Source organism: Sphaeramia orbicularis, chromosome 11 (assembly GCF_902148855.1).
Source record: "Sphaeramia orbicularis chromosome 11, fSphaOr1.1, whole genome shotgun sequence".
Lineage (NCBI taxonomy): Eukaryota > Metazoa > Chordata > Actinopteri > Kurtiformes > Apogonidae > Sphaeramia > Sphaeramia orbicularis.
In genome coordinates, this window is record NC_043967.1 from 47,439,880 (window position 1) to 47,461,703 (window position 21,824).

The window sequence follows — 21,824 nt, forward strand, 5'->3', positions numbered from 1 at the left end:
GCTAAGCTAAACTAAACTAAACTAAACTAAACTAAGTAAAACGCTGAGCTTTGTTGCTGACCTGGATAGGGCAATGGAGACGCGGACGGCAGATCGGAAGCGCATCAGCCCCCGTCGACGTTGGCTGAGCGACTCCAGGCTGGAGAGGGACGGTCGACTCCCCATCCTGGACAGGAGCGTCAGCGTTGCCTCCTCACACTCCTGGAAGCCGCCCAGCAGTAACAGCAGATATTTCTTCTGGTAGATCAGTGCTTTGCGGAAACTTTCAGACCTCAGGTACTTCCCGTACATCCTCTGGAGAAAGAAACAAGGTGGAAGACGCAGTTAATAGAGATGTAAGAAAACACTGACAGACTTGATTTCTGTAGGAGTCTGTTTTGTGAGAGCGCATCAATGTTATTTTGAGTTAATAACTGCTACAAAAAGATTCATAGCACACCCTGAATGCAACCATTTGACTGAACGTATTTAACTCTATGACTTTATCCTCATGATGGTGTGTTCTTAACAACAGTATTTATATTTGTAAGGCTGCTTTGGCACACAAAAGCAGTTACTTAGAATCTCTGTTTCTGGGGCGACCCAATATCTGGTTATGGTTTGGTTATAGTAACTATTCATAATATACCTGACTTGTTAAGACTATTTATTGCAAGTTAATTTCTTACTATCATTCCCACATTCCTGTCAACTTTCCACTGTAAATAAATACACAAAATGCTCCAAAAAATAGAAAGAAATGCCATGTGCAGACTATGATCTTGAGGATTGTGCTCTACCAGGTGAACCACCAGGGAGCCCCAGGAAGGGATTATTTTGAGCATAAAAATTGGAAAAAACTTTAAAAAATACTCCTCTGTGTGGGGAAAAAAATGTCAATGTATTGATTTGGGAACATTTGTATACTGTACCTACCAGATCGTCATTAATACACACTGAGACACCGTCTATCTTCAACATCTCACCGTTTAGGCTACAGTCACTGAACTGCTCCAGAGCGTGGTTTTACAGAAGTGTCTTGTTTGTTTTATGTGTTACCATCGTTGACTAACCTTGAGAGCAGCGTTGTCAGCCTCAGGTCCACTTATTTCCCGCAGGGTTTCGGTCCTGACCTCTGCCCTGAGCTGGGCCACCTGGGTCTGGGCCAGATTCAGGGCTTTTTCCAGACGCATCCTTTCTCGAGTCCAGGCTTCCCGCTCCTGAGAAAGCAGCAGACTTGCGTTGTCAACCTTCCCTGTGCCTCGTCTGCTGGTCGACTGCAGAGAAAAAAGAGGAAATAAGTCAAAATATATCACACCATCTGACAGATGACGACAAAAAAATTATTTCATCTGATTTGGCACAAAGCATAGCCTTAATATCAGCTTTGTACTGGATTTCAAAGGTGTAGGATTATTTTGTTCCATCTGTACTCACACTGCCTGATCCCAGTCCAGCCTGTCGATAGCGTCTGAGCTCATCTTCTAATCGGAGCGTATGGTTCCTCAGATCGTTCTTCTCCTCGGTCAGACGGCTGACAAAACCTGTCAGCTCTGCGTTCTGCCTCAACAGCCGCTCCGTCAGTGAATTGGACGAGCTGGACGAGCCTCCTGCCAGCAGAGACGGACTCTGAGGATATAAATGTAAAAAACACAGCTCAACACATGTCCGTCATTCAGAAAAACAAACACGTTAGATTATCAGAGCTAATTTATCATCACAAATAAACCAGTCAGACATAATGCAAGAACACATTATTTATACACAGCAGTTCTTACAGCTTATTTATAAGGAAACATTAACAATACAAACAGTACAAGGGTAAAAAGTATAAAATGTACAACAAATATACATGGAATTGAAATGTAAATAATATATAAGGACTGAAAAATGCAGAATAAACACATTACACACATTATGAATTCATCTTGTATTTATGTAGGTACTGACTGGGTTTTAAACATCTTTTTATTGGGTTTTTAACTTTGTCAAACTTCTTTTATCCTTCGTCTTATTCCACAGGTATATTTTTATTTTTTATCACAGTCATTCTTTTTATCTTTTATGTTCTGATTGGCGGATATTGGAGAACTTTTATTGTATCATGTCTATAGTCAACTTGTGTCATTGTGTTGTGAGAAATATCAAAAGGATGTCATCATCTGACAGCAAAACAAATCTACCTTCAGGTATGAATAAAGTAACCTGAACCTGGACCTGAACCCACAAATTAATCTCAACAGTTAATTGTGATTAACTATGATTAATTGTGTGACCATCAGTTCTGACCTCAGGGACGGTGGGTAGACCAGGGTGCTGCTGCAGCATAGTGATGACCTCATCAATGTTGGACTGGACCCATGATAACTCTTCAGTGTCGATCTCTGATGTCGACCTGCACAGAAACGGAAATTCAGCCACGGGAACCAATAAATAACAAACATTCAGATTCATGCTCCGTCCAATATGTGACGTGCTGTGATCATAAATTCGTATCGTATTATGCCAGGTACCTTCCGGTCGTCTTGCTCGCCATGTTCTGCACCTTGGAGGAAATGAGGTGGAGTTTGCTGAGGATCTTATCGACTGTGCGCCAAGGCCCGTGGTGTAAACTGCCGCCTGCTGCAGTGACCTCCAGGTTTGGGAACGTGCTGGAAGTGGCTGAAGGAACGTTTCCACTCTTCTGCTGGAAAACCCAGTCTTTGGTACGGTCGGCGGTCTCGCTCTGCCACTGCGCCTGTTGTTCAGATAATAAAACCATTTTATTTACAATTTGGCTAAACTTTTCATCTCAGATCACATCATATGGTGGCGTCTTCGTAAGGGCAGGTTTTGATAGATTAGATTTAGGCCTTGTCCGTGAACAGGGGAGCCAGAAACAATGTGTGAGTAAAAGTTTTATCTAGTGAAGACAGTATTGAATAATGAGAGCTTGTCTTGAGAATTAAAATGCAAAGTAGCTCTGATCTACCTTCTAATAGTGTATTTTTTTATTTCATTATTATTTACCAATTATTTTCATTATTGCTCGATAGGATATTATAGTTATAGCAAACACATTTTTTTCCCCTATAAATTTACAACATCAATTTGAGAAAGTTTCCAGGATTTTTCCTCATGAATCTTTGTAATCTTACAGAATATTCTTATTTTTTTTGTATCCATTTTATTCCTGTTCTCATTGATTTTTTTGTTTTGTTAATGTTACAAAAAGATTGGAACACATTACACCCACTTTCTATTCCTGTTGATCTGACATATTATCATGATAAAAAATGAAAATATTTCTTTTAAGCCTGAAGGCAGATTTTTTCCTGGGTGAGAGCTAAAGAAACCAGACGGTTACTTGTGGTTTAAAACAAACAAAATTAACCCAAAAGACAAAATACAAGTGTTTATTGAAATGCTATTCTATTCATCACAATAGAAACTTATACTTTGACATTTATCATTATCGTTTTGTGATCCAGCTCTCTGTTAGCTATAAAACAGTAAATTCAATATGTCCCAATATTTTTGCTCATGTAGTGTCTGAGTTAAAAGTATACTGCAACTGCTCAACACTATGAAATGTGCTACTACCCTCATCTGTGCAAAAATGATGATAAAAGCACAAAAAACTCCCTATAAAACTATACTGCTACTCACACTGTGGGCGTCGGCCTGCAGACCTCCACTCCCCTCCCTCTCTCCTCGCTGTTCTCCATGTTGGCCCAGTCTCTCCTCCAGTCTGTCCTTCTCCTCTTCTAGGTGTTTATTCCTCTCCACCTCTCTCTCCAGCTGCTCCTGGACCTCTGATGTTCGTGCCTCCAGGCTCTCCAGCTGGGCCCGGGCCTCCAGCAGAGCCTCCTGGTCCCGCCTCGACCTCTGACTCACCAAAGTCAGCTCCTCCTCTTTTCTGACCGCCTCAAGTCTCTGGGCCTCCACCTGACTGAGGAGCTGCACCACCTACACATGTGAAGCAAATCAAGTCAAATAATGAGCCACGCTACAAATATTTGTGGAAGAAAAGAAGGAATTTAAGTATCTTTATGTGACATATCGTTCAACATTTATTTTAAGAGCCATATCAAAAGGAAATCAAATACAGTGAAATTTAACCTACAGAATTTAAAACAGCTTAGGCCATTTTTAACACTTGCTGCTGCTGTTGTAATGTTTTTGCATTCTATGATACTCTCACATAGTGCATACTTCATCTAAAGTTGGTGTGAATACAATCAAAACTAGAAGCACTCGGAGAGCGCAGACCTCCGCCAAGGCTGATCAGTGGCCCCCCCCGTGGGCCCCCCCACCCCCGATCACCACCAAAATTTAATCATTTCTTCCTTATCCCATTTCCAACAAACCCTGAAAATTTCATCCAAATCTGTCCATAACTTTTTTAGTTATGTTGCACACTAACGGACAGACAAACAAACGAACAAACAAACCCTGGCAAAAACATAACCTCCTTGGCGGAGGTAATAATAGAATCACTTTACAAAACTCCTTTACAGTCCTTGATAAAAAAAAAAAAAACACTTTCATTTAATCACTGCAACATATAAGTATAATCTGTTAAATTTTAAGAATTTTACACTTATTAAATATCCTCCTGAGTCCCAGCAAAGCATTCCTGTCCTCTGTAGGGGACAAGAGTTTCACAGTTTTACTTAAAAAAAAAAAAAACATTGTTCACTGTAAAGGACATTCCATTAAAAAACATTAAATGCATCTGAAAAAACTGTTGTATCATGCTGTTTCCAATAAAGTCCTGGGAGGATATGCATGCTTTATTTACAAAGTGCTACCTGGATTTCCCCTTCCTCCCACATCTTGAGTTATTTATACCAAGGACTCAGGGTGGTGTCTGAACCAGGGCCTCCTCTAGAGGGCGCTGTGAGGTCCCACATACAAAAACCACTTCTGGACAAAATCCATGAAGGGAACTAAATAATGAAACAGTTTACCACCCTCAATGAGAGAACACTCCACATATCCCACCTTCAAAACTCAACTAAACAGTAGCTAAAAGCAAACCAGTCTTGTGATCATTTTTAACTTTTAACCTTTTAATGTGTTTTACTTTTATTGTTCTATTAGTATGTTTTAATTATGATGTTTTCTGTTGCCTACCTAGGGACTACAGAAGCATATTAGCATTTTTGCTAAAATCCGGCATATTTACATCTGATGTTGTTTCCTACCAAATAAACCAATAAATAAATAAATCAACTTTAAACACCCACCTGTGCGTGTTTGTCGTCAAGCTCCCTCTGCAGTCTTTCCAACAGGTTTCCGTCATCCCCCTGCCCACTCTTGTCCTCCTCTGCTCTCTCCTCATTAGAGGGGCCACTGTCTGAGGAGGTGCCCCTCCGTAGAGTTCTCTCCCTCCCCAGGGCAGTGCTCATCTCCTGGGCCTTGGCTCGCTCCGTCTCCAGCTGGACCTGGAGCTCCTGGAGGCGTCGGTGGAGACTCAGGCGCTCCTGCTCAGCCTGCTGGGACACCTGGGAGGAGGCCTGACGTTCCTGCTCTAAGGTCGAGGTCAGCTGTGAAACACGGTTCTTCTGCTCCTCCAGAGAGAGCTGCAGGTCCTGGGTTAGATCAAACAGAACAGGTAGTTAGTTTAAGGACAAAACCAGAGCAAAGACTGAATTGAATAACCCAACATCGACTGGACAGGGGCCATCATGGTTAGGGTTAGAGTTAGGGTTACGTAACCCTAACCCCATTAGTGGGTTTATGATTGTTAGTTGAGTAGGGCTTCGTAACACAGGCTCCTGATAACACAGAGAAGATCTTACCTCCAGTTCTTCTCGTTTGCTCTCCTCGTTTCTCCCGGTTCGACACCTCTCCTTCTCCACCGCCCACTGGAGATCTCGACTCTTCTTCCTTTCCTCTGTCAGGTGGTCGTTCAGTGCATCCACCTCAGCAGCTTTCTGCGATACCTCTGCCCTGTTGACAAAAACCAGTTCACCAACATGAGGACCAGCAGACTCAGAACCTTCATGGATCCGTATGAATACCTCTGACTTTACCTTTATATACCACATAAAAAAACCTACCCATGTTTGGTATATTTATTTCAGCAGCACTTCACCTTTATGATCTTGAAACTATTTTTTTTTTTACTTTAACCTACTTTATTACCATATTGGGTCCAAAAATACACAGAAATCATAAAAAAACACCAAAATCATCAAATCTGTATTTAAAAAATATACCATTTATTGCAATAAACTCCACAAACATGCTCAATGAACTGTTTTGGAACTTCATCAGTGTCATAATAGTTTTATATTGTGATTAATGTCATTGCATTGGTTAGTTTTGTTTAAATTATTATCTTTGCGTCCAAAATGCATCAGGGATGGTTTTAACTTAATTTCTCTAAACATTGATTTTGTTTTTGTTTTTATCCTTGACTATGATTTTAAATGTTCTACCTCTACATTTAGAATTTATTTTTCATGCTCTGGCTGTAAATAATAATTTTCCACCACAACTTACCATCTACTGCCACATCTCACTGAAGAAAAAAAATTCCCATTAAACTTTAAGGAAATATTAATGTTTACAAACTATATGGATAAAAATATTGGAACACATAATGGCTACAGCTGTAAGATGTCCTGTTCATGCTAATTTGAGAAATAAAAATCAATATTTAATAAATAAATAAATCTGCACTTTCGGTGTGATCATAGACCCTGAAGGGTTCAACCACATGGATCATACAGACAATGAAGAACTGTAGAACACACAGTGTTTTACTGTGTGTATGTCAACAAACGACTCTCACCTGAGTGCATCCAGCTCTTTAAGGTGTTTGTGCTGAGCCTTCAGTGTGGTCTCCAGCTCCAGTTTAGTCTGGGACAGTTCACCCTTTAGCTCCTCCACCAGCAGCCTGTTGGCCTCCACTCCTCCATCAGCCCCTCCTCCTTCCCTCAGTTCTCTGACACCACGTTCACCACCCAGCGAGACGCCAGGATCACCACCTACACCTGCAACACAGAAAATGAATCAACAATCCACTTAAAGCATCATGTTCTTGTACAACACAGGCACAAACACCTTTAACGGCCTTTCACGACCCTTACGAATATCAGTCAAAACCTGTTTCATGACTTGCTGGGCTTTGGTGATGATGCCAGTATCAAAACAGAATGATATCAGGTAATAACAGGAGTTTGCTGCCAGAGTTTTACAGTAATGTTTTGTTTTTCTGACTTCAGCTGTGTGTCTAGTCCAGGGGTGGGTAACTCCGGTCCTCGAGGGCTGTTATCCTGCATGTTTTAGATGTTTCCCTCTTCCAGCACACCTAGTTAAATTAATGATCAGCTCATTATTCAGCTCTGCAGAAGCCTGATAATGACGCAATGGCTTCCAGGTGTGGTGGAAGAGGGGAAATATCTAAAACATGCTGGATACCAGCCCTTGAGGACCGGTGTTGCCCACCCCTGGTCTAGTCCCGTTAAACCCAACGTTTCTAATAACATGTTAACAAGGCACAACAGGGTTCAACCAAGTACTTAATCCAGTCATTTTTTAGGTTCTGTCAAAATCATATTTAGGGCATTTTAACACATTTTAAAACCTAAACTTCAGATGAATAGATTTTAGAATAATAATAAAAAAAATTAAAAATGTAAAGACCACAGAATAACACATTTTCGATCTGCTTCACCTTGATGGAGCTTCTCGATTTGACCTCGGAGCTGATGGATTTCAGAGATGAGACTGGACCTGTCTGCTGTGTGGAGAACCCCCAGCGCCTCCCTGTGTTGAGCATCCTGGACCAGGATCACAAACAAAACCAGCTCAAATACATCAGTTATGCAAACACTTGAAAAAAATATATGAAATCAACTATATAACTTATTTTAGTTCAGGGCCGCATAAAGCCCAGTATGATCTTAAGTGGGCCAGTCCAGTAAAAGACTAATATAATAACCTTTAAATAATGTTGACAACAAACTTTTCTGTATGATTTGGAGTGAAAAAAGTAAAAGTACACGATCAAAATGTTTACATCTACAAACTGTCCTTTTAAAAAATGTGAACATGAACAACCACAAATAAACTAAAATTTCTTAAGAAAAATGAGTGCAATTTTATTTTATTATAGCTTAACTTGTCATTTACACATGTGCATTAATATTTACAGATCACAGTGGATTCACAAATTCACAAAATGTTTAGTAAAAGGCAGACTATTGTAAAAATTACACTTACTTTTCTTAAGACATTAAAGTTTGCTCATATTTTTTTCAGGTTATTCACGTTTTTTTTTTGTATAATTTTAGTTTTTTACTCAAAAACAAATAGAAAAGTTGTCATTATTTATAGGTTCTTATGATAGTATTTTTCTGGTCTGATCCACTTGAGATCTAATTGGTCTGTATGTGTAACTAATTTTTGCATTTCACAAATTCATCCCTGATTGGACCCTTTGGGCTGGTTTTGGCCCATGGGCCGTATGTTTGACACCTCTGATCTAACTACTTGTTTGATAGTGGCTGACTGTTTGTTAGTGCGGACCTGTTCAGCCAGTCTGCGCTCCAGCTGGTTGAGGTGGATGATGGCGTCACTGGTGTCCAACAGGTCCAGCTGGCTGTATAAAGTGTTCTTTAACACACTTCGCTCACTCAAAAACACCCGCTGCACTGCATCCAGGAGCTCTCCACGCCAGTCCACACTGCCTGATGTCTGCAGGAAGTCAAAGACAGACAGAGACATGAGCATAAAGACTATCTGATTAACAACATGAACACTATGTTAAGAGGTTTAGACAAGCTGTTGGTTTTTATCTGTGTGGCTTTTCTTTACCTGTGATTCTCTGTGAGTCTGCATCTGGGTGATCAGACCTTTCAGAGACTCCACAGTTGCAAGCAGTGCATCTCTTTCCTTCATCCAGCCTTGGATGTTAAATTGGCCTCCAGGTTCGCCTTCAGAAAGAGGAAGTTCCGACAGAGAGAGGACCTGCATTCCCTCCTGGTGCACCTCACGGAGCAAGGTCTACACAAACAGCACAAAGCGATTACGTTTACCTTACCCGTCTATTTCACACTGAGAAAAACTGAACAGACAGCAGCAGTTTAAATTAGGAGCTTTAAAGAAGATTGTACATTACAGTGGTTCAACGCAATACTGATATTCCAAACTCTCCCCAGCAGGGGGCGTCTGGTACCAGAACACACTTAGGACCAAAACCACCAATGAATCAGCACTATGTTATCCATAGACTTGTATCACTCACTGAAAGTATAAAACTCATTGTTTACACACATCTGTGTCAAGGTATCATCAAGTTTTATTCTTAAAACTCACAGACAGTCGGTTAAAATAACACTGTCTTATAATCTTCATGTGCTGCATCAGCTGATAGTTTACATTACAGCTCTGTTAGTTTAGCTCTGTTTCTAGACAGAGTGACAATAAATATGTTCAGTTCACATCTCTAGAATAAAGAGCTCTGAAGTTACTGTATGTCAAAGTTACCAATGTATTGGATTGTAAACACACTGATAGTTTTTGGACATTTCTTTATATTTGAAAGTAGAAGTACTACATGTACCCCTTTGAAGCAACAATAGAAGCTGTCCATATAACATCTCAGACCAAAACTGCACATATGCAAACAACATAAAAGAATACTGTCCTGTGACATTGTTAATTTGCACATATTTATAATAACTTTGGTAACCAAGTCCCATCTGGCATCTAGTGTAATATAACAGTTCATGTTGCACCTTGATCCGGTCAGGTAGTGGATCATCGGTCTCTCTTCTGGCTCCTTCTGGAGTCGTCCTGAACTCCTGCTGGAGACTCGGGAGGTCGTACCCAGTCCGCTGACTGTAGTCCGAACTGCTGTCTGCAAGAGCGCAAGAACACTTTGATTAAAACACAGAAATGCACATGAACCACAGCACAATTACATGTGCTCGACCAGATAAAAGAGTAGCGTTGATGATTTCCTTCTTTCATATGATGCTGGTGCAGTGAATTAAAAGCTGCTAAATGAGATGTGTCAAAACAATAACTTGAGGTTAAAGGAAATGCTTCTGAATATCAGAAACTCAGTAAGGCTGAAAGAGAACTGCGGACTGCTCTTTCAGGTTGTTTTTTTTTGCAGCGTTCAAGGTTATTTGTGTAAACTGTTTACTTGAATTGTCAGTTTTACAACATCCTGACTTTTCAATAATTGCAATATTTGCAGAAACTATAAAAGCCCTCATCGCAAGCTTTCAGCGAGGTGTAATAAACATTTCATTTATTTATTTCCATGATTTTACATTGCAGGCACTGGCTTTTTACACTAATCTCAGTAAATTTACACTAGTTTTGCTCATGGTGCACCAGCTACCTTGGACAACTTCCACTTCTAATTTCACTGTAAATTAGTAAAAATTTACTTTTTTATTGTAGCTGATTCACTGGTTGTACATTTTAATTGTTGTCATTATTAATAGTTCTACCATTTTACATGAAATGCCATCCCTTTTTTTAAATTTACCATTGATGTATAATTATTTTTGTTGTAATTCCTTCAGTTAGTCCTGAGGTTTTATTGTTCCGTGAATTTTCATTTTATTGGTTTTAATCACCATAGCTGTTGTTCTCGGCTACAGAGTAAATGCGGTTCCAAAATCAATATAAGCAGAGATTAAACAAAGGCACTAAGTCAAGACAAAAGTAGTACCCAAATAAATATATAAATAAGTTGTATGGCGATTTGAGTACAGTTATGAAATGAATGAAACAGAGGTGTTGTTCATAAGAATAGTGACTGTTGTGTTTTACCACTGGTGTATCCGTCTTTAAACTGTGACGCAGGACGTTCTTGTCTTGTTGAAGGGACCTGGACAGGATGAAACAAAATTATTCCTCCAATGCATTATGAGTAACACTTCAGGAAGTTCTCATCACCATCTGAAAGCTTCAAAACCAGCAGCGAAACCTCAATAAACCGTCTTATGTATTTTGAAACTATATTGCTGAAACATAATAAAAATCTGGAGAAATGAAACAAACGACACAAAATGTACATTAATAAGAAACTCTAAAATAAAAATAGGTAGAATGCTTGGCAGAAGTCAGGGTGACTGTAACTCACGATCAGATTCAATATTCAGAATTTTCAATCAAATTACTATAGTATAAAATTTTTATACTTGATGGCAATTTGATTAGTTATCTATATATTTTTGCACTTGTACCATTTCAAGTTCTACTGTTCTTGGAGTATCTGAAACATTAATTCTGATTCTGTTTATTTCCAAGTTTATGTCTACCTCTCAGGAGTTTTGTAACTTGTTGGGATCTAGTGACCCTTCCTCTAATATCCATATACAATGGTGGAAAAAAGTTTTTAGACACTCATTTGTGATATATTGCTTTAAGAACCACTCTTAAGTCATTGAACTCTGTCAAGTATTGTTCCATTCTTTCTGCACATGCTCTGTTCCATCGAGATCAAAACTGAATGTTTCAGCAAAATAATGAAACACATCCAGGGCATGACATGTTGAAACTGTCAAGAATTTAGTTTTATTTTTTTCTTGTTAACAATAAACTAAAAATCATTTGCATTTGTTTGTGTTTGTCTGATGCAGCCACACCTTTTGAAATGCAAAAAAACCTCCACAAAATCTGCAAATATTTCATGAAAATATTTGGGATTGTATAAAACTTTAAGGCTGTCTGAAAACTGTTTCCCACTACTACATACACACCTGTATCCTACTGTGTTCTTTTGGGGCCTCACCTCATTGGAGCGCAGCTTGTCGATGATGGTCTTCAGAGCCTTGCATTCCTCCTCCAGAGCTTGCGTGTCTCTGCGAAGATTCTCGCTCTCTGAAATGTGACGTGCCTCCATGTCCAGGATCTCCGCCGCATGGAGCTCCTGCATCTGTACAATCTTATCCTGGAACTCGCCAATCACCTCCTCCACCTCCTCTTTGGTGGTGGACTTGCTGACCAGGCCGAGCTCAGACATTTGTAGAGCTTCGGTCTGTGTGAATGAGTCCGTCACAGGTGCGTGTTGGTTTTCAGCGCTGCCGTTCGTTCGAGGGCTGTGAGATTTGTTGGACGAGTGGCTGGAAGAGGAGTTTTTCCTGGAGAGAGATGGTTTATCTTTGGCACTGCTGCCCTTACTCACTGGCTGTTTGCCTCCTTTCCTTTTGGGCTGGGTGATGGAGGAGGAAGATGACGACGGAGGATGAGGAGAGGGAGCTGGAGATGGTGCTGGAGATGGAGGAGCTGAGTCCGCTGTCTTGGTCAAAGCTGTTCGTACTTCTTGCAGTTCCTGTTTGAGATTAGAAATGGAGAGTTCACGGACGCCGAGTTCATCCAACAGCTTCTCATTTTGTTGCCTGTAGTTGCTGACTTCTTCTTTGGTGGTTTCCACATTCTTTCTGACCTCCTGGAGCTCCTCTTTGAGTTTAGAAATGGAAACCTCACGAAGGTGAAGGTCTTCCTCTAGTTTCTCATTGCGTTGTCTGTAGCTGTCAAGTTCTTCTTTGGTGATAGTCGCATCGTTTTTCACCTCCTGGAGCTCCTGAAGGATCTCAGTAATGCTGTCTCTGTCCTCCTCAGCTTTAACCTGTGAAACACATGAAATCAAGTCTCATGTAAGAATTTAGCACAGTTATCCAAGTCCAACACAAATATTCTGATTTTAAATTTCATACTTACTTGGAAAAGTTCACTTTTAAGTTGAGCTATGGTCATTTCCCGCTCCTTTAAACACAAATGGAGATAGTTAAACATAAATAAAGAGTAAGATGGGTGCATTATCATCTATATTCAACAAAAACAGTTGACACATGGAGATAAAATCCAAACATTAACACGCAGCTAACAATTTACATTCATTCATGATCTGTTAAATATTTCATTATCTACTTGATAAAGTGTGTAATCTAAAATATGATGAGAAAAATGATCATTATTTCAAAAAACCAAAAGTATGTCCTCAGATGTCTCATTTGGTTTGGAAACAAATTCAGTCTATGGTTATAGAGGAGTAAAGAAATCAGAAAATATTAAAATAGAAGAAACTATAATAAGAAAAGACTGATAAATTTCGTAGCTGAGAGCAAATTGATTCATTAAATAATCTTCGTAACTCTATCACCGTATGTATGAAAGTTTAAAGTCATCATTTAACATTTAACTTAACACTTGATCTACAGCATGGAAAATAAAATTCCAATCATAGGGGTGATGTTTACTTTCCTTACATAGTTACTTTCCAAAAAGGGAGACTTTTTACTCATACTTGCAACTAAAAAAAGGTTCCAAGCTTTACTTGTAATAAAGCACTTGTTCAACCAAAGACTCTTTCAGATACCATGACTGAGAAGATGATCATACAGTAGAAATCTCATACCATTGCAGCCCTAGATTAAATGTAAAATAACAGCATCTACAGCACCTGGATGATACATGCGGTATAATTTCCAAGTCTCTGTACCTGCAGCAGCTCTTGTAGCTTCTCCAGACTCTCTCTGCAGCTATTCAGCTCTTCTTTGGTGGCAGCTGCCTCGTTTTGAGCCTCGAACAGTTCCTGCTGAAGTTCAGACACCTTGGCTCCTTCACTGCCACTGGATGACACCTAAAGCGATAAGATTGAAGTGTTAGATTATATATATACATGTGGACTTCAGAGGAACACGAGTGTTTGTGAAATATAAGTTGTGAAGGATCAAATTTTGACTCCTACCTTTTGAAGTTGCTCCTGAAGTCTCTCAACGGCTACTGTTTTTTCCTGGAAAGAAACGTACAACCACGTTTGTCTCACAAGAAATATCACATTTCCTCAAATAAACACTGGCCACTTAAAAGCGTATACTGACCACAAGTATTGACAATATCAACAAATAAATACAGGTTCATTAAAAAAAAAGGCTGGATAAATTCCTGGTTCTATACTTTGCATGATAACTGAGCATAATGAACAACTGTACAATTTTTATTTAATAAATCCAATTTTTAAAAAAAAATCATTCTACTTTTAATGCAAAATTGTATATATTTCTCATCCATGTTATTATTGGATTTCAGTCACTGGATGTGGTGTGTTTAAGCCAAACTGTACACCTTAAAAATTCATAAATTCAGCTGTTGTTCTACATATTTTACATATTTTCCAGAAAATGTTTAATTTTGAAACAGGTAGTGTTGAACTTGTATGACCAGCAAAATGGGATAACTTTAACAAGACAAAAAGGATAACAAATAAGAAATTATACTTATCAAACAGAGAGAATTAAAGGCAAATAAAGCCTGTTGCAATGCACAGCTGAGGTAAATAAAAGCCCTGGTCACTATTTGAGGAGATATGGAATGAAAACATAAAAACAAAGAAGCTGTAACATACTGTGAGCTCCTCCTGAAGTCGGCTGCAGCTCTCCTTGTAGTCGCTGAGCTGCTCTTTGGTGGCTGAAGCCTCATCTCTGACCTCCTGAAGCTCCTGGAGAAGCTCAACAGCTGCCGGCTGGTCAACAAATAAAGAACCATGATGAAGATCCAAAATGAACAGATTGATAATTGATCACAATGGCTTTTTACTGGTTTAATCATTAATCCAGATGCAAACATGCTTCAACACAGCAACTACAGACGTGATGTCAGCAAAAGTTTTATTAACTCATATGATAAGGAGATGTAGTGTTGATCACACTGGACACAAACAGGTGAAAAAAGGTAAACATTGCGAATAAATAAAAAAAACCTTATCTGCCTGCACTCATGCATTAGTTAATAGGTAATTACACCATTACTAGTCACTTATTTACATTATTATGTTTTACTAAAACTATATCTGTTAAGAATAAAATCATACCCATTGTTAGATCATAAGGCAGTCAGGCCCTTACAACAGTTAATAGACTTCTTAAGAATGTGAAAAGCCTTAAGTTTTGTATAAGTGCAGCTTTACAAACATATTCATTCAGTTTAACTATACTTTTTTGCTGTGACCAGATCTAAAGCAAGAACCATTTTAGTTTTACATTGTTACAGTTACAATGACAGTTTCATATTAAGGTAAACTGATCCTTTATTAATTGGACTGCTGTGTGTATGCACTGTTTTTCTACCTTACAGGACAAAGTGCTTGTACTGATGCAGAAATAATGCCACGGCTTAAACCACCACCTCTGACGCTTTTTGGAAAACCTGCTCTACATTCTGAGCCACAGCTGCCCACAACATAATACACCTGTTCACTTATACTTATGAGAAGCACCTTCAAATAAAGTGTTACTGACTGAATTTTCAGTTGGAAATGCAGGATATTACTGGTCTCGGCCAACAAATTCTGATGTGCTGGTCTAAACTCTTACCTCCACAGATGGTACTGTTCTCTGATGTGTCCTGGTCTTCATCTGGTTGAGCAGATCCATGAGCACTGCCAGCCTCTTCTCATACTCCAATACCTCCTCCTCAGAGCTGGAGAGCAGCTGCTTCTGGAGCTCCTGGTCTTTCTGCATCCCACTGAGACCCACCTCCAGCTCACGAAGCTTCTGGGTCAGATGGACCACCTTCCCTGTGGGGCCTGGTCTCACTTGACCCAGTCCGCTAAGATCCAGCTGGGGAATGCCAAAGTCTCCGAAGTTATAGGCAGAACCTTCATGTTTGGGTTGCTGTGTTTGCTGCTGCTGCTGCTGCTGGAAGGCCTCCAGAGTGGCTTGGCTAACAATCGCTGCTGCCACTTTCTCTCTCAGGTTTTCCTCCAGATTACAGACCCGCTGTTGGAGATCATCTGCATAGCGTTGTGTTTGCTCCGCGAGGAGGCGACAGTGGTTTAACTCACTGTCTTTTTCATTGACTAAGTCCTCAAGCTCCTGGATGCGGAGATCCAACTCTTCCACTCTGGAGGTGGCGCTCTGCTCCAGCGCTTGTACCTGGGCCTGCATGACTACGAGAGCAGCCGTTTTCTCCCTCAGGGTGTCTTCAACTTCACCCTCAGAGTTTTCCAACTTTTCTGTCTCAGCTAAAGCTTCTGCGTTCTCCTTCAAACGCAGATATGTCTCCAACAGTTTACTGTGTTCTGCTTTGAGAGTATCCAGCTCTTTGGTGGCCAGGTCCATTTTCTGCTTCATTTCGTCATATTCCTCTTTACTGGGACTCTCAAACTCACCCTTATCGTCCTCATAGTCTTCTTCAGGTTGCTTTTGCTCAATATTTGCCAGTTCCTGCTGAAGTTTCTCTATGACTGCATTTAGCTGGTCGAGCTCCTCCTCATTGTTCCTCTTCAGGCGGTCTTGTTCACTCCGCAGACACTCCACCTGGCACTCAAGGTCTTTTATCACCTCATCTCTGTCACCCATTTCCTAAAGAGTAAGACAAAGACATTAACCTACCTAACAAAGATTAGATTTGATGTGACCATAGCTGTTTATTTAGGTGAATAAATCTCTGCGTCCCTGCTGTGCAAACACATAGGTAAATCTAAATTTTTAAGTTATATTTTTACAAAAAATTGTAAAAGCAAAATGGAAACTCAGAGATTTAATCTGCATCTCAAATGAGCAAATGATCACCTCACAACAAAAGATGGTGCTGTGAATATACTTACCAAGACAACACATTTAAAAAACAACCCAACAAAAAACAGATGGCGTCGACAAAAACAAAAGTGAACAGCAAATGAAAGACACACACACCACGATGCACTACCACGGAGCTATGCGTATTCGAAATAGACTGTAGAGTGTATTTCGTATACGCATAAAGCGTTACCTTGTTATCAGAGGCAGTTTCCATGTGTTGGAGTTTAGTGATCTGTTCATTAAGAACTGCTATTTCCCTGTCCTTCGCCTCCATCACCTTCAAAAGTCAGAGATTATAATGTAATGCCTATTAATACACATGTCACGCGAAAAGTCCACTCAGCCCTGTGGTGGACTTTTGATGAGTCACTCAAAGAAGAAAAGAGTTGGCAGTGGTAATGGGTTTTGCAAAAAAAAAAAAAAAAAAGTGTAAATATGCAACGTAAAAATGTTATAGAGAGGCAAATAACTGGCATAGTATTTTTAAAAAAAAAAGATATTTGAAGTTTCATATTGTCAGCATTATTAGTATTATGAATGTACATCCTGTTTCAGCTGTGGAAACAGTTTTGTGGTTTGTGATTAATCTTTACTTTCCGCAGTAGCAGGAAAATACAGGCTAATCTGGCAATGTCACACTCCTCATGTTTGTGTTTTGAAACATGCAGTTTATCTTTTACTCTTAAAGGAACACTTTATTAATAGAAATTTCGCATCAGCAAAGAACAAGCTTGTGTAAAAATATCAACAAGTGTCCTGTGTCTGCAGTTCAGAGCAGACAAAGACTCAGCTCCTCTTGTTTACAGATCACAACGTACGTCCATGTGTCAGGACGCCTCCTTACCTGAAGTATACTGTCTCTGTTCTCTAGGTATTGCTGCTGGCTGCTGATCTCCTTCCTCTGGATCTCCAGCTGCATGTGAAGCTGCTGCACCTCCTCACTCTTGTTCTCCAGCTCCTCTCTGAACTGCTCCAGCTGCTCCTCCAGGTTACAGATCTGACAGAAATGACGATGCAATTATTAGACATCCAGACCTTCCAAAATGATTTTATTTTGTTAACTTATCGGCTTTAGTCTTTTAAGCAACTTTTATTATTTTCAAGTGAATCTTCCTTGCACCAATTTTTTTTTCTGCTTTATTTTATTTATTTATTTATTTATTTATTTATTTTTAATAAATGCATAGATACTATCAATAAAAGTAGTTTTAGAAAAGCTCTGGTAGTATTTCTGCCTAATAATTTCACAAATTCTAACAGTTTATCAACTTGTACTTAAACTTCACCAAAACTTGACCATATTGCTGCTATTCAGAGTTGGAGAACTTCCATCCTTTATTTTAATCCTACACTTAATTCAAAGTAGAAATATAGAGTATAGAACTACTCCACCGGGGTTAGTAAGTTTGTAAAATTCCTAAAGTTATCTGCCAAACTTATTAGTTAGTGTTAAAAGACTGTATGATATAGAATATCATAAGAATCCATGTTTATCACTAATGAATATTTGTAGTTCATCATTTACTCACAGTCTCTTGTGTACATGTCATAAGTATAAGATTTAACTTGTATAAACCTTTATTAAATGTACTTAATAAAAAGTACAGTATTTACATCTGAAATGTAGTGGAATAGAAATTTCAAGCAGCATCAAATGGAAACAATTAAAGTTAAATTGTCTCAAATTCGTATCCAAGTATAGTATATGACTAAATGCACGACACTCCACCACTGTATTCAAGTATAAAATAACACAATGCAGATGGGTGCATAACAACACAAATCTGATTCTGAGCAAATGCTATAAAATAAGTATTTTAAGACTTAAAAGCACCAACGGTACCTCCTTCTCCTTCCGTTCCAGAGCCTCTCTCTCTGTTTGTAACTGAGCTTCCAGTGTGGAGTGTCGAGCCTCTGTGATGGACGCATGCTGCTTCTTTTGTTCAACCTGCGACAGACACAAGAAACACACATGAGAAACTATTACTTAGCTCAGCAGTTATTCACGGCCTGCACAGAAAGGCATGAAGCAAAAAAAAGAACCCTTGGAGGATTTTTAAGGGTAAACACATGCATAAGATTAAAAAAGTGCTCTTTGTCAGTATCCTGTATCATACAACTGGAACTCAGTTTTTTAATCTGTCATCAGTCTGCAGCAGAAGATGCACAGGATGCATAGAGGAGCATATCCTCAACTGCTCTTTTTGTTTAGCCACTACAGCCTTCAGCGAACACTGGGGGGCAATATCCACAGTTGCTAACCATAGCTCAGTGTCAACACAAACACAAAGTGCCGGGGCGGCTGAAGTAGACCCACCCACACATTGTTCTCACTCTGTGCTCGTCCTCTCCCTCCTCCCAGTCCTCCTCTATCTGTCACCTCATCTCCATTCTCTCACGCACACCCTCTGCCATGCTCTGGAGGTATTGTTCACTCCGATTTCTCTCCCTGTCGTCGACTCCAGTGCAACCCGCATCTCCTGGTTTCCCCTCTCCCCCCTCCCCTTCCTAACCTTCTCCAGGGACTCAGCGCTGGCCAGCAGGGCCTGCTCCAGCTCGCGGATGCGGCTCTCCAGTTTGTCAATCTCTTCGTCGCGCTCTCCCAACTCACGACGCAGCTGCTCTGAGCTGAGCAGCAGCTCACTGCACCAATCCGCCTTCTCCTTCAGCTGAGAGGTCAGCTGGTCCACCTGCCAGAGAGAGAGGGAGACAGAGAAACGAGGGGAGTGGGAGAGAGGGGCGAGCATTTAATGAGATTCGCTCACAGACACCACTCGCTACACCATAGCTGGTTCATGTTCAGCTAGCTGGGAGGTCAGCTGATCCACCTGAGAAAGGAGGGGGCCAGAGGAAAACGAGGTGCAGGGACAGAGGAAAGAGAGAGATTTCATTCAGGGTGATGAACCACAGAGAGATACAAAAACCACAAGGGCATCTGGGGGGAAACCGATCCACCTGTGAGAGGGGAAACATCATATGATAATGGGGAGGAAAAGGGGACGGCGGGTTATGGATGAAATGGGATAGGTCATTCATGTTTGTGCTGTGTCTAAATGGTAAATGGGTCTTCTTTTATTACATATAAATGAAAAGAATATACTCTTTCAAAAATGTCCACAAACATTCATTGTCAAACTGATTTCCATCAACAAATATTCTGAAACTGAGAAATGATTGAAAACGAGATCCAATTGTGGCAAAGCATATTAAATGCAGCCATCAATACAAAATATTCAATGATAAATAATACAAAAATATTAAATATTTTATGAAAGTTGATAAAATATTGATAGCTGACCCTATAAAAGTATGTAAGATGGACTCCATGTAAGAGCATACCATATTATAAATATATTCATGCATATTGCACTACACATATCTTTTTTATTACATACAACTGTTGTTTCAGGTATATACTATAGCTCTGTACAATTTAATTTTTAGAAAAACTTAACAAATTGGTGTTTTTTTGTCAGATTTAAATAGGTAAACCTCTCCAGGCTGCCTTCCAAATGAGATCTTGATCTCAAAGGGTCTTTCCTGGAAAAATAAAGGTTAAATAAAATTAAATAACGTAGTATTTACATAAAAAGGTAAATGTGTAAATTGATAAACTGTGTCTAAAAGGAGGAATCAAACTTGCCGATGTGGAAAATCATTAATCAAGGTGATTATTTTTACGAACTACATTTTTATTAATAAAATATTACATGAAATTGATTTTCATGGTGAGCGTAAATACTACGCAAGTCTCTTAAAAGGGTTTAAGAATTAAATATGCAAATGAGGCAAAGACCTATAAACATTTTTCCTTGCTGTTTTAATCTATTTATTTTAATACTGATGCACTGGAGGGAAAGACAAAAAGGGGAAATCGGAACAAGAATAGAAGATGTTTCTAATGATGAGGATCGGTTGTGAAAAGTAGACGAGGACCAAACTGTAAAAGAAGAAGGACGGGGATGAGAAAGGTGGGCTGGTGACGAATAGGTACAGAGGAAGGTGAGGTCACTAAAATGCACTAAACGCTGTCAGGAGGAGACTGTGCTCTACATGTAGCTAAAAGCAATACCTTTAAGGTTACTCCATCCACCTGCAATGGCCACAGGAGAAAAAAAGGCAAAGGCATAGAGGATCAGAGGATGGAAAGATGGAGGGCAAAAGGGGGGAAGCAGAGGCAGAGAAAGCACTTAGTGATAAAAAGCAGCAGGATTTGTTCCTGTTTCTGATAATGATAGAAACAGAAAAAGATTATCTTTGGGATTTTAGTCAGTGAGTTTGAAGCCTTGTGACATTATCAGACCAAAGTATAAGTGGTTTTAAATGTTACTACAAACATTAAACCAGTTAATAAGAGCTGTAATTACAAATGACACTATTGGTGAAGTATTTTTAACCGCACTGACAGTGATTTCAAGGGGGTGAAATGAAAACACTCTAGTTACTGAAGCATCTCTTCTCCTAATGGAAGAACTGACTTATTCTGTCAAATGATGCTTCCATTAGAGCTGGTGAAATACACTGAGGGCTCATATCCCAGAGCAGCTTATTCTCTAAAGCTGATTGTGTTTGCCTGCATTATCTAAAGGGGAATTAATTAAATGCAATGTTTAATGCACGATGTGACAATACAGAGAAGATAACCCTTTAGCAGCTAATTAGAGTAAAGTGTGAAAGGTCTGAGAAATTGATCAGTTTCAGGACATAATTAATGCTTTAGATCTGCTGTAAAAACACAACAACAGAGCCGATCAAAGTCACATTTATCCGTGTCTTGACAAGAGGTAGAGGCTTAAAGGTAATTACACAAAAAAAAGATGACACTAGTCAAAGGAGCCAAACTGTAATACCAAACATAAAGTAAATATCTTAATAAGAATTAATGTATAAGTGATGCACAAAATGAAAATTTCCTTCTTTCTCTCATATTCTGAAGACATACTTATACATAATTATTTAAAGTACTGATCTGAGAGTGAATTGAATAAGAGCTGTACAACTCATCTCCATCTACAAAACAAAAACTACCCACAAATCAATGGTATACATCCACAGAATAAAGTATAAGTTTTCTTCTTAAAACTCAAACTCATAGACGCTTATTTTGACAGTTGCTCAAAATTACACTGTCTCATAATTTTCATGTGCTGCATCAGCTGATAGTTTACATTATAGCTCTGTTAGCTTAGTTCTGTTTTTAGACTGAAAACGGCTACAGTAAAACCACAAATCAGCTCCTTTTTCTGCACGGTTTGTGTTGTCAATAGCTGCACTACAGATCTGTTTGGAATCTAACAAACAAGG

The 21,824-nt window shown here is 39.4% G+C and overlaps 1 protein-coding gene across 1 annotated transcript in view; it reads right to left on the reverse strand.

The window, feature by feature from the left end:
* Positions 1-21,824, reverse strand: part of akap9 (A kinase (PRKA) anchor protein 9) — an 85,987-nt gene that overhangs the window by 4,647 nt on the left and 59,516 nt on the right. Inside the window, exons 28-51 of the mRNA XM_030147669.1 lie at positions 19,034-19,210; positions 18,364-18,468; positions 17,365-17,517; positions 16,711-16,797; positions 15,312-16,301; positions 14,345-14,482; positions 13,688-13,732; positions 13,439-13,579; positions 12,658-12,702; positions 11,729-12,565; positions 10,765-10,822; positions 9,714-9,835; positions 8,791-8,979; positions 8,503-8,670; positions 7,649-7,754; positions 6,764-6,965; positions 5,766-5,916; positions 5,211-5,555; positions 3,628-3,927; positions 2,493-2,716; positions 2,269-2,374; positions 1,417-1,608; positions 1,053-1,256; positions 62-294 (exon numbers count right to left, since the gene is read on the reverse strand). Of these exons, the coding sequence (XP_030003529.1) occupies positions 62-294; positions 1,053-1,256; positions 1,417-1,608; positions 2,269-2,374; positions 2,493-2,716; positions 3,628-3,927; positions 5,211-5,555; positions 5,766-5,916; positions 6,764-6,965; positions 7,649-7,754; positions 8,503-8,670; positions 8,791-8,979; positions 9,714-9,835; positions 10,765-10,822; positions 11,729-12,565; positions 12,658-12,702; positions 13,439-13,579; positions 13,688-13,732; positions 14,345-14,482; positions 15,312-16,301; positions 16,711-16,797; positions 17,365-17,517; positions 18,364-18,468; positions 19,034-19,210 (5,318 nt within the window). The remainder of the gene's footprint in view (positions 1-61; positions 295-1,052; positions 1,257-1,416; positions 1,609-2,268; positions 2,375-2,492; positions 2,717-3,627; positions 3,928-5,210; positions 5,556-5,765; positions 5,917-6,763; positions 6,966-7,648; positions 7,755-8,502; positions 8,671-8,790; positions 8,980-9,713; positions 9,836-10,764; positions 10,823-11,728; positions 12,566-12,657; positions 12,703-13,438; positions 13,580-13,687; positions 13,733-14,344; positions 14,483-15,311; positions 16,302-16,710; positions 16,798-17,364; positions 17,518-18,363; positions 18,469-19,033; positions 19,211-21,824) is intronic.